This window comes from Nicrophorus vespilloides, unplaced genomic scaffold (genome assembly GCF_001412225.1).
Source record: "Nicrophorus vespilloides isolate i.1.1-1 unplaced genomic scaffold, Nicve_v1.0, whole genome shotgun sequence".
Taxonomy (NCBI): domain Eukaryota; kingdom Metazoa; phylum Arthropoda; class Insecta; order Coleoptera; family Silphidae; genus Nicrophorus; species Nicrophorus vespilloides.
The window spans coordinates 1-12,869 of NW_017095726.1; the positions used below are offsets into that span (position 1 = coordinate 1).

At 32.0% G+C, this 12,869-nt stretch overlaps 1 protein-coding gene across 1 annotated transcript; it reads right to left on the bottom strand.

Annotated features, from left to right (window-relative positions):
- Positions 1 to 3,005: 3,005 nt before the first annotated feature.
- On the bottom strand, positions 3,006 to 12,584 carry LOC108561283 (receptor-type guanylate cyclase gcy-28-like). Its single transcript, XM_017919149.1, has 15 exons — positions 12,411 to 12,584; positions 11,946 to 12,020; positions 11,727 to 11,892; positions 9,630 to 9,749; positions 6,454 to 6,563; positions 6,208 to 6,396; positions 6,016 to 6,151; positions 5,704 to 5,940; positions 5,484 to 5,556; positions 5,051 to 5,171; positions 4,846 to 4,995; positions 4,560 to 4,736; positions 4,341 to 4,500; positions 3,822 to 3,986; positions 3,006 to 3,760 (listed from the first exon to the last, which is right to left on the bottom strand). Exons 1-15 carry the CDS (start codon positions 12,582 to 12,584, stop codon positions 3,579 to 3,581), a joined length of 2,235 nt encoding a protein of 744 aa, XP_017774638.1. The 3' UTR covers positions 3,006 to 3,578.
- Positions 12,585 to 12,869: the final 285 nt, after the last annotated feature.

A 12,869-nucleotide genomic window follows, 5' to 3' on the forward strand; every position in this document is an offset into this window, starting at 1 on the left:
TTTAAAAATACATACAAACAATTTTGTATATGGGTATTTTCATATCCAGTGGTCTAGGTCAAGTTTCTGTTAGTGTTTTTTTTTTAAATAACATAAAAACAATTTGGTGATATGGGTATTTTCAGATCCACTCTAGTGCCATCTGTGTGAAAAATCTAAAAATATTCACGGATTCACTTCTACGCATGCGCACTTCATGAACTCAAACTTGATCGAACTTCAATACGTAATCATCAGAACTCAATAGATCGCAATTTCGAACGTAACGTAACTTTCTCAAGCGCGGACTTGTTGAGAAGATGTGTCAAATCACTCTAATATATAGTTCTCAGAATGTCTAATAGATGTCTCTTGTATAAAATACTAATTTGTTATTTCATCAGTCATAGAATTCGTCATTAGTTTATCGGCTCTTTTCGAGGCGCTACAAAAACTAACTATTAAACTATATGAAACATTCTATTGACCTATATGTTTTATTAATATCTATGTTATATTAATAGGTATATGTTCTTTGAAACTGAACTGAAATAAGATGACGAAAATTATAATTGAATTACAATCTGGAATCTTTATTGGTCCTATGATAATTGTAATGAAAAAAGTAATAAATAGTTCTTAAATAAATTTATTTTGAGTTTTGTTTATTATGTATTTATTTATTTGAAAAAAGAATTCAAAAAGACTTCATCGATGTCTCTTATACATTGTTTGTTTATATAGTCTATTGATAGTAGACCGACCAATGCAATGTCGAAATTTTTTTTTTTTTCGAATGACCATATATGACCATAATGAACCGTAATTAAAATTTCGGTTTCGGTTTTTCATTCCGATTACAGTTACGGTTCAGTTAAAAGACAGCTCTATTAGAGGTACCACTTGATTTCTAAGTCTTATCAGGGGGACCAAGTCATACATAAAAATGTCGTATGGCCACAGCAGTAGCGCAGTTACGGAATCTTTAGTAGTTCATTTCGAGTTATAAGACTGTTGTCACTGGCAACGCGAAACTCTTGGGCGTTTTGGGTGAATTGTAGAAGTGCGGAGATTAATTGCAGAAGTCGGTGAACCAAAATTTAGGTGGATGGTGATGGTAACCGAAAAACTGTCGAATGGAATCCAAAACTTCGCCGCCGATTGCATTAAATTGGTTGATCATCAATCGATTATTTTGAAAAATTCACATGGGATATGCAACCAAACAAACGATAAAATTTAAAATTTATATGCATCCGCCGCATTATAAACATTGGAGATAAACGCTTATGCAATTCATGACCGCCAAGGTCAAACATAATTGTTAGATATCAAGAATTACTTTCCAACCGGACAACGTATAGAGAAAAAAAAGTCATATGAATTTTACGGCACTGAGGTGGCGCTGTCATCGAATCTTTAGTACATCGGCAGCTCATTCCGATGCGCCACAAGTACTAATAAAATAATTTAAATTTAGAAAATTATAATTCTTTCAAGAGTTCAAGTCTACTGACATATCAGCTCTGTGCAGATTACGAACGGACCACAACAGATCTGCAGCTCATCTTTTTAGGATGAATTTGGTGGATTCACCGCACTGTGACTGTGGGATGATATCCACCACTAATCACGTTTTTTTTGAAAGTGAAAACAACAGTGCTGCTACAAAAGGGCTCATAAGTGGACTAATTACTCAGAAAGTTTACCTTCCAACATCAATAGACGTCTTGTTAAGGATGAAGGATATCAAGATATATAGACTGATTTTAAATTTTATCAAAAACTCTGGATGTGTTGTTTGCATATTTATTATATATGTATTTATTCTGTTGTCTTTGTTACCCCTTATTAATTTGTTCTAATACTTTTTATTTACCGATCCGAGGCCTTCCCACACTGTGATAAGAGCTGATAGGTCCCTGCTCGTGAAGAGTTTGTATAAATGTTTAATTATTTTTTGTTATTTTTTATTATTTATAAATTTACTGTATATTTATACATTAGCAGGGTGATTCTGTCTTTAATAGTCTATTCATCTTTTTATTGTTATATTTTTATTTTTTGCTTGTTTATATACTCTTTTAGTTTGTACTAGACATTGACTGGCTACATACACTGTGAGGTGTGAGCTAAGTGCACACCTCCACTCTATTATAGAGTGGAGGAATCAAAACAGAACAGTAATTCTTTACATTTCGATCATATACAGATAATTATGTTATCAATTCTTATTCTCAGCTATCCATGCCATAAGTTAGCTATCAGGTAATGAAAATATAAATCCTCATCTTACATAATGTATGTTACATTCAAAAATAATAAAAATTGTTGGATAAACATAATATAGTGAGTGAGTAGTTGATTTTGTACATTGTAAGAAGTATCTTTCATTAATAAATATTTAAGATTTGTGATTTTTAAAATTATATCTTTTTTTAAACAAATATTAGATATACGCAGTAATAAATTATATGATAAATTTAATGAAAAGATGGTTTACCGACCCATTTATATATTGAACTGAAAACTTGAACTTTGTTAATCAATCAAATAAAAAAGATATATATGTTTGTTGTTTGTATCTTTTCATTTGTAATTAATATGGAAAATATGAAAAGAAAAAGTATACAATTTTCAGGTATCTATTGCATTTATTAACTGAGAATGCCTACATAGAAGTTTACTTATAATTATAATTTTCAAACAGTACATTTTATTTTAAATTCAGATATATAGTGACACGTTATCATATTCCAAACCAATTTTATTTTTGAATGGAAAATTTAAATTCAAAACGTGCCACTTATTACAACTTCTTCATATATTATTTAAGTATTGGACAAATATTGGAAATACATATAAAAATAATCAGAAACATAAATACAAAAGTAAACTACATAAATTGAGACAATAAAAGAAATAATTTCAAGATTGTGGTTTATAAATTGGTGAATCATAATTTAAATAGTACTATTGAATGAAATCATTTGTAAGTATAATAAATTGGAATTGAGAAAATTAATTATTTTATATTTACTTCTTCTAAATTGCTTATAAATTTAAGAAATACATCTAATTGATACTACTAGTGGTACATATATATAGTTGTACCACAAACGCGTTAACCACTGGGCAAAAACGGCAACTGTAGATGAGCCCCCCAATTTTTTTTATCTAATTACTTTTGAATGAACAGTGTTGATACAAGAGGAGACAAAGTAAATCCTAAAAACCCTTCAAAGGAATGTAAAAAGGACAACCGTACATATTTTTTTTAAAATTATTTTTTGAATGGAGAGTGTTGAATCCAAGAGGATAGATCCTAAAAACCTTTGAAGGAATTACTCATTGCAACAGTGTACATGGGGCTCACACAGTTAAATATGCCAGGGCCCAATGAAGTTAGAACACTTAAATGTATAATATATATTTTCATTAGAAATAATTCTCCATATATAATTTTATTACGGGACAAATTATTTTCAGGACAGGTAATATAATTGTTGACACATATTAATTAAGCTTAACTACCAAAGGGTAAAAGTTGCCTGTGAGTTGGAGACAAAGATTCTGCGTCGAAGTCAGCCAGTACGAGTTTAATAATGCTCTGGCCCGATGTTTTGGACTGCCCGACAGATCACGTTGAATGGGGGCCTACAAACTGGGTTGTCCTCCCAGCATGTTTTCATGAGAAGAATCAAATCCTCATGACAGTTGGTCTCATCCACGACCGGTCTGAATGGAGGAATTTCCCTGTCAGCCACACGTTTTAAAATATCTTTGGAAAAAAAGTAGTATTACAAATTAAGATATTCCAGAATCATTCTATATGACTATACCGTAAATACATATCTGCTCATGCTGCAATGTGACAAAAAAAGGACCGGCTCTCAAAATAATCTCCTCAAGGATTATAGCGAAACTGTAGACGTCGCCTTTTTGCGTTGCCGGAATTCCTGGTACGACGGTTAGTGGAAGTAGTTCAGGAGCAACCCATAAAAGTTCTGGAATCATCATAAGTTAAATTTTTAAAATTGTAATTAATACTTATATTTATGTAAGCATAATTAACGTTTGAAACACGTATGTTTTCAGTAATTAAATAAAATTAGTTTTAAAAACAGGAGGAAAATTATCGCAGGAAACCACTCAAATGTATGAGCTCCAACAACTTATTTACACGTTAAACAAGACAACGCTTATTAACGCTTTCATTACACATTATAATTATTTTTCTTATCAAATGGCTAACTGTATCTCTGGTGCTATGTAATGTGAATTGAATATGCAACTAAAAGAGCAACTAAATGGTGTAAATTAAATGTAAAAGGCAGAATAAAATGTATGAATGGATTTACTATGATAGTGATTTATATCCTCAGAGATATCGTCTGGTATCACTAGAGTGGTGAGACCGAAATCGCAGATCTTCAATACAAAGTCGCCATCGATTAAGCAATTGTGGGAATTCAGTTTTCCATGAACGGACACCTCGCTGTTGTGCAGGTATTGCATCCCCTTGAAAGAAATAGTTGTTCAATAGGTCAAATGGTTATATAATGGTTTTTCTTGCTCACTTTTGCAATATTCTCGATCAGCGACAACTTGTTTTTCCAGTTCAGGTTGATTTCATTGTTATCAAGAACATCACGCAAACTACCTCTGGGACAGTATTCGGTGATGATCAGTATTCCCGGATTCTCGATACACGCACCTAAGAATCGAATGGTATTCTCGTGTCCAATATTTATGACCTTAATAAAACGATGAAGAAAACAAACGGCACATAAATAATTGAAGAAATAACATGAAGAAATTTAATATATTGATGGACAAGTATTTTGCACATATTCTATTACGTACTTGCTTGATTTCGCTGAGAACTTTCTTGTTAATGTCCATGTTTTTCTTGACGATTTTCTTAATGAATACGCGAGTGCCTTTGTACATTCCTATAGGTGTCGACTGCAGCGAGTTGATGAATGAAGGTCTGCTGCTGGATACATCCAACGACTAGCAAAAGTAAATGTTATAATTAAACTTATTTATTTTTTACGCATCACGTTACTTCAGGTAAGCTTGGAAATTCTGGTTCGTAGTCGTATAGTATCCCTAACTCAAACATCATCTCATCGGGTCGTACGCGCCACTGCATGATGTTTTGATCCGTACGTACTTGTCGTGTACACCTAACATAAATTGCATTACCTTGATTTATGTAGAAAAATTGTAAACATTTTTTATTATAATTATTTGAATATATAATAAATATATATATAAACTCAAATGATTCATTACGATTATAGTACGAAAATGCATTTATATAATCGAAGTACCACCAAAGATATAAATACGATAGCTATTATATAACAAATTATTACGATACTTTCCAATATTACATTGTGATTGAACGATGTTATTGTGAATTTATGTCTTTTAATGCTATGTAATAAGAAAAAAGTTTTAATTATGACTAGTTAAACAATTGTAGAACTACTTACTTAAAGCAACCCCAACCTATGAGAGCTAAGATCAATCCTAAAGCGACAATTCCATATATAATAAGTATTATATCTTTTTTTGATGTGCGGCAGAGACATAAAGAGTAAAAGTAATGAGCAACTGTAAGAAAGCAACTGCAGTTGAAATTAATCGAAAATAATTTAATATTTAAAATAGAATATGAAGTAATTTAATCTGTATTTTGATTAATGTACTTACCATAGTTCATTCTTTTAGGATGGTCGTCTAAAAATCCAGGTTCGGGAATATCCAGAGGAGGGTCTTCCCGTCCTCCAGGCCAATAGATCTTCTGCTCGGGCACCGGCAAATACTCTTTGTGCAAATCGTAGTAATGAGCGACTACGTAAAATTTCCCAGTCTTTGGGTGCAGAACCTGTATGGAGTAATCCGCAACTCTATCTCCGTTGTGGTCGAACGCGACGTAACCGCTAATTCCTAAATAAAATAAAGTATATTTTTAAATCACACATGTTTTTGAATGTATTGTTAAAAAAAACATTGAATTTGTACCGTGAAAATCACGACCCCACATCAATTTGGTTATGGCCAGACCGTCTCTGATGTTTCCACCCATAGAAAGCGTCTCGTTCAAAGCCATACCAAGCAAGTAAACACCGTCATAAAATGCGCCAATCGCGAAATCCACCTACAAACACATAAATAGTAAGAATACTGCTAATGTTTGTTACGCTTTTAATTTACATCTTCTCTGCTGTTCATAATGTAATTGTAATCAGTCTGGGCTCTTTCTTTAACCTTATTCGCAAAATCCTGAAATCTATCGCTGGTGGGCTGAAGTAAACTCACTCTGATGAGAGCCTCGTATGCTTCTTTTGCAATAGTGTCGTACTTGTCCCCAACCGACCAAATCGAGTCTACCCAATAACTCCCCTAATAAAAATCGTACTATAAGCAACTGTCATCATGGTAATCATTTGCAAATGTTACTTTATACATCTCCAAGTCCATGAACACCCAATCTCCTTTAGTCATGCCTAAACCGTGGGCGGCCAGCATGAACTTCCTTACAAGAGATGCGCGTATACTCAATATCATAACTAGAGACAATAAAAACCATTGTATTAACTGTATAAAAAGTTGTACTGTAAGAAAAAATATGCTATTAAATTATTAAATATTCCATAATTATAATCCACAATAATTATTAAAGTGGGACGCATAGCGAAGACATTATTTTATTCACCGTCCTTCTTTGACAGCAACTCGAAGCTACAATAGAACACTTTAAAATACTATACATATTAATTATAAAATCAGATTTTTATAAAATGATGAATATATCGCAGAAGTGGATGGGCTACCTATAAATCGTTAAAAAAATTGATATGAGAATATGAATATGAGAGTTTTACTTACATATTGTGCTAGCGTCATGAGATTAAAAAAAAAGTGAAATTATGAATAGGTAAACCTTAAATGAAAGTAAGCGAAGAAAGAAATAGTAAATATGACAAATATAAAATAAAAAAAACTAAAGTAATAAAAATCAATGTAAAATCCTTGGTAGGCTTTCTAACATTTTAAATAGATTTTCTGCACCCACTTACTAGTAAGTTAATATTCCATGCTGCCATTGAAATTGTATTATCTTATGCACTTACAAGTTAGTTTATAGACGCGTGTTCGATATTGTATCCCTATACAGGAATAATTGTATTTTCCCATTTAGTAAAATATCTGACATTCAGCCTCCAATTTCCTAGTATCATATACACGGGATACAGGGGGAAGTTCTTATATATACGTTAGTTTGATTATTTTTCTGACCAATACATAAAAGTATCTACTGTACACACGTCTTATATACTAAGATCAATCAGTGTAAAAAAATTGAAATAAACTGTGTAGCAGTAAAATGGGTTCTTCCTTTAACTATTTTATATTATATTTAACTATATAACTATTATATTTATTTTTTTAATGAATAAGTATTATTATTCATTAATTTGATATACTGTTGTGTCCAACCATTATTATTACAATTGTTAATATTAATATAGTGTATTAACAAACTAGAGACATCTACGACATCTCTTAGTCGTATTATTATATAAACATATACATCAGCATAATAGAACCTCCACCGTGATCCCGATTCGATACACTTTAATATAAACAAAGGGGACCAAGCGTAAACATTCCCATCGATACTCCTATACCTTTACTCCGAATTCAAGTCATTATTATAAACACATAATGCTTGATACACGTACAATCGTAATCGAGCATCTTTTTCATACAAACAAATGCATAGGATTTTATCCCGGTCTTATAACAAATAATCATCAATATATATAAACCCTACTCCCGATCACAGCTCCCACCCCGTATTAATGAGAATTAACATTGTAAGTATAATAAGTATTTGGAATGAGTCTCAGTAAAACCTTCAAAGACTGATATAGTGTCATTAAAACCTTTAAAGACTAATACAGTCTCATAAAAAAAAACCTAAGACGAGCGTAGTGTCAGTAGAAGACCAAGTAACGAATAAAGTTATGTAAAACCAATTGAAATATTTAATTCCTACAACTGAGACTACACAACGACAACACCAGAGAATATTCCACTGTGTCCAGAATTCCGTCCCTGGGACAAGACAATACGTTTGTCTCTTTGCATCATTGTATTATATTTTCCGAGAAAATCACTAAAATGTGAAAGCACTGCGAATTACAGTCAAACGGATGAAACCACAGCAATGTGTAAATACCGGACTAAATCAGTAACATGTGAAAACACTGCTGTTTCGAGCGTTAATTTTTCATTGTTTAAATTTCAACGCGAATTACAGCCAAACGCACGAAACTACAACAATGTATGAATTCTCGCTACATTTCCCAAACATCCATATTTCACAGGTAACTTTTGAATCCATCCAATCTATGAGTTTACGAGAAACTCACTAAAATTTGAAACCATTGCTATTTCGAGTGTTCATTAATTAAATTTATTCATTCATTAATTTCATGTCTATTCTCATAGCAAAAGAAAAAAAAAATGAATCACATCTTTTAAACTTATATATCACTAGATCAGAGGAATCAATGCTTTTCATACACGGTTATTTAAAGTTTTAAATGTAAATAAAAGCAGAAAATCTATACAAAAATTAAGTCTTTCCAAGTTGTTTTTAGTCCTTAAAAAAATCAAATAAAAATAATATTCTAATGTAATAAACTATGAAGAAACAAACAAATGATTTCATGAAAACAAATTCATTACATTTTTCTATTATAGAAATATACTAAAATCTATATTTGTTTTGTTGATTCATAATATATAACTTAAAAGATAGTATAAATAGAATCGAAAATATTAACAAGTACGTTATTTCAGTAGTCTCAAACTCAAATTACATGCACGATCTAAATCAGTGATTCCCAAAGTGGTCTATATCGACCCCCAGGGGTCTACGTCAGCGAAAAAAAAATTTGGGGGTCCATACTATCTTATAATATAAAGACATATACATTATTTATAAAAGTACCTATGAAGTAAAAAAAATATTATATATGTTTATAAAATTGTGTAAGTTGATATAATGATATACCAGTATCATCTTGTTACAAGCACACGCAGTTTCAGAGCTAAGATCTTAATAATTATAAAGATGTCCCAATATAAATACTAAATTTACAAAAAATCAATATCAGGTAAGTAGGGGGTCTACCTAAAACCGAAAAAAATGACAAGGGGTCTACGACACAAAAAAGTTTGGGAACCTCTGATCTAAATGAAGCTGTTGGGATTATTTTTTTTAACAAAATGAGAGTGAATCTATAGTCAACGTATGTAAAAAAAAGTACCCCAACCTATTTGTTCTATTTCTTTTTCTTTCAATATCAATCGCTATAAGCACCGTATTTACAACAAATTTAAATGTAATTGCTATGACACCACGCTAGTTTGAGACCACTGCGTTATATGGCCTAGAATAGGGATCGGCAAACTTCTTACTAATACCTATTAATAAAGCAACCGTCCGCGGGTTGACTGATAAAACAAACAGATTTTTAGATAAAATAACGAAAATAGTCTTAATTATTAATTCAATGAACCGCAGGTTGCCGATCCCTAGCAAGTAACAAGATTCACATTACCTCTTGCATATCTGCTGGCATCTTTGAGATACTTATCGTACATCTCTTCATCATTTCCCTTTAATTCAATGACGAAGACCTGCAGACCTTGACGCTTCAACTCATACTCCAGATTTTTCCCTAAATGCGGCGATAATAAGTACATAGATGAATATTTGTGTTCGTCGTAATTTATAATGTGCAATTAATAACCTAATATGGTTATGGTATTAATAAATTTACTAATTTACAACTATGTTCCAATTAGATAAAATTCCACTATTAATATTGCGGTAAAAGTTCGTATTAAATATTAATAATATCTAAAAACTATAAGCAGTATACAAAATATTACTTTATATATTGTAAAAAACTCCACTACAGTAAATAAATCCCAGCTAATTCAAACCATTCAGCGGGAATTATCGAGACACGCACCGCGAAGCCAAAAGACCAACAGGTCCGTGGGAGAACGTGGCGCACAGATTGCACCCTTGCAGCTGCTCTCCCCCGCATCGTCATCTTCATCGCCAACAAAAACACCATCGACATCTTGCAATAGGGGCACAGTTGTGTGCCGCGAGAGATTTAAAAATATAAGTAAAAATAATAGTTGAAGTAAAAAGTTCTGAGCGTTCTTGCCATTTTATACTGCGACATAACGCATTAAAAAAGTTCTTTGACAGTTTTGTGTTTAGTGAATCTAGTTGTGTGTTAGAGCGTTCCAAAATGGAGGTAAAAAGAGAGAAAATTTGATACATTCTTCTGTACTGTACTGTACACTACGAGCAAGGGGAAAAGCGGAGCAGGCGGCCAAACATTTGCAGTAGCTAAGCGTTGGTTGCAACGCTTCCGTTCTGGTAATATGGACGTCGAAGAGCGTGTCTCATTCTGGTAGGCCAATCGTCGAAATTGAAACATGCGAGCACTTATTCCATTGCCCAGGAACTGAAGATTGGCAAGAAAATTGCATATGGCTGGTCTCACGAAGAAGCTCGAACGCTCAGAACTTTTTACTTCTCCCAATATTTGAGCATTGGACTTCGCTGTCCATTTAATGTTCTTGGGATTTTTACTTGACGTGCCGCAAAACAAATTCTCCTTTTCCAACAATGCAACGGAGGAAATCATGGTGTTCAAACGATTCAAAAATATCCTATAAAAACTGGTCAATAACATACTCTTCGACCTGATTCGACCGTAGCAAATACAGTGGTTGATCGGTTACCTAACATTTTTATAAAATAAACATGCTTAGAAGTATCAGTAATCTAATCAATTATTTATTTATATAAATTAATTACTAACGGAGTTTGTCAGACGCCATCGCGAGTAAGAAGTTAATAAGTAAATAATGTGTTTTTTGTATTCGTATATTTATTTGTACGCATGCCAAATTGTTCGTAAACCGATTACCCACTATATATGCAACTGAAAGTGTTAAACAAACGACTCGAACTAGTAACTTTTTTGCGTAATCGTGGATTCCAAACTGGAAATAATCGTTCTTGTTGTAAATTTATCACCAAGTAAGTACCCTCACAAATATAGAAGGGTAAAAAATTATTGTATATAAATTAAGTTATGTACTTCACCCGTTAATTGAATGTACGACTCTGGATAAGAAACGAAGGCCTGTAAATATAATATTTTACCCTGCAAATAAATCACACAACACATTGCTCCATCCTCGTCAATAGGATTGTTATAGCGTTGGTTATATTATAAAACTATTGCATAATTAGCTATTTGCATTGTCATTAAAATCCCTTTCATTCCAAAATCACTCTTCGATGTTTTATAAATTCTTATTAGTTATCTAACATTAATAAAGGAAACATAGAAGCAAAGTTCAGCGTTTTTTTTTTCTTACCAAGTTATTTTTTTAATTAGTCTGTGCATATTAATTTCTATAAGTATTTATTCTCTTAGTTTTTAAACTTTTCATAAAAGATCGAATATCTTTTCCAAGGATTTAATTAACGTTCCTACCTAAGTTATATAAGAATGAAAAAAATACTTGTTCTATACTTGTTAGACATTGAAATTGGAGAAGACTCACCCACAATACTTCTTTTCAATTTTAAACATACATATAGATATTATTGGGGAACTTACCGAGCATTATAGAAAATAGATCAGTTTTGTCCACAACCAAAGCGATGTGTTTCCAACCGAAATATTTTACAACAGAAGTAAATACTAATTTCAAGTGACGTTCGCAGTATGAGAGCCTGGTCAACGTCGGATATAATTTACTATTGTTGTTGATAATTCCGTGCGGCTGTAATCACACATCTATAAAATATTGGATCGGCAAGAAATGAAATTACTCACGGCCATATCGTTCCATGTCTGCAATCTGTCCATTATACAGGAGGAAGTGACAGAGAGTTCTCTTTCGGTAAGAGGCTAAGATCAAAACGATAATCATTAGCCGGACACTCGCAGTTGTACGAAAAAGAATAGATGCAGAAATCATATTCAAGAAGAAAAAAATAATATTTTCCTTTTATTTTTATATTAATCCTATTATTTTTACTCCGTTTTTTCTTCATATATTTTATTGAAGATGGAATTTCTCGAAATTTATTGATTTGTATATCGACAATAACCGTATTGCAATAAATAAAAAGCAAATATTATTATATGTGAATCAAATGTTACGTCTATCAACGAACATATTTTCAGTGAATACATTTGATATTGCGGTTTGAAAACAATAAAATAATTGAATGATAGAATGACTGGAATAACGTGATGGGTTGTATATTTTAATATTTGGTTTCGAATTACACTTACTTGATCTCCCATTCCAGTGATTATTGGAATATTCCAATATGCAGCAAGACTCGCAACGGGTTCTAGTGCACATATGCAAGCAGGCCCGATATATGCAATTACGTTATTCTTATAGTGCATATTTGCTGCTTCTCCTGTAGTCTTCGCATCACTGCACGACGGATAACTAAACATCGACGATACGCAATAATACACATCCTTTCATAACTGCACTTTTTCTCGCAAAGAAAAAATATCTACTCGCTTAAAAGATTTTCAAAAATATATCTTTTGAACCATCACTTTTGGTAAAGATTTTTATTGCGTTATTTTAAGTTACCAAACAAAAAATCATCAAAATCTGTTAAGTACTTTAAAGAATGGTTTACTATTGAAGAAAACGTTCATATTTCAAAACTAAGTTCATAACTTCTAGAACTATTTTGAATAAGGTAGGTTCATATTAAGCACAAGGAAAAT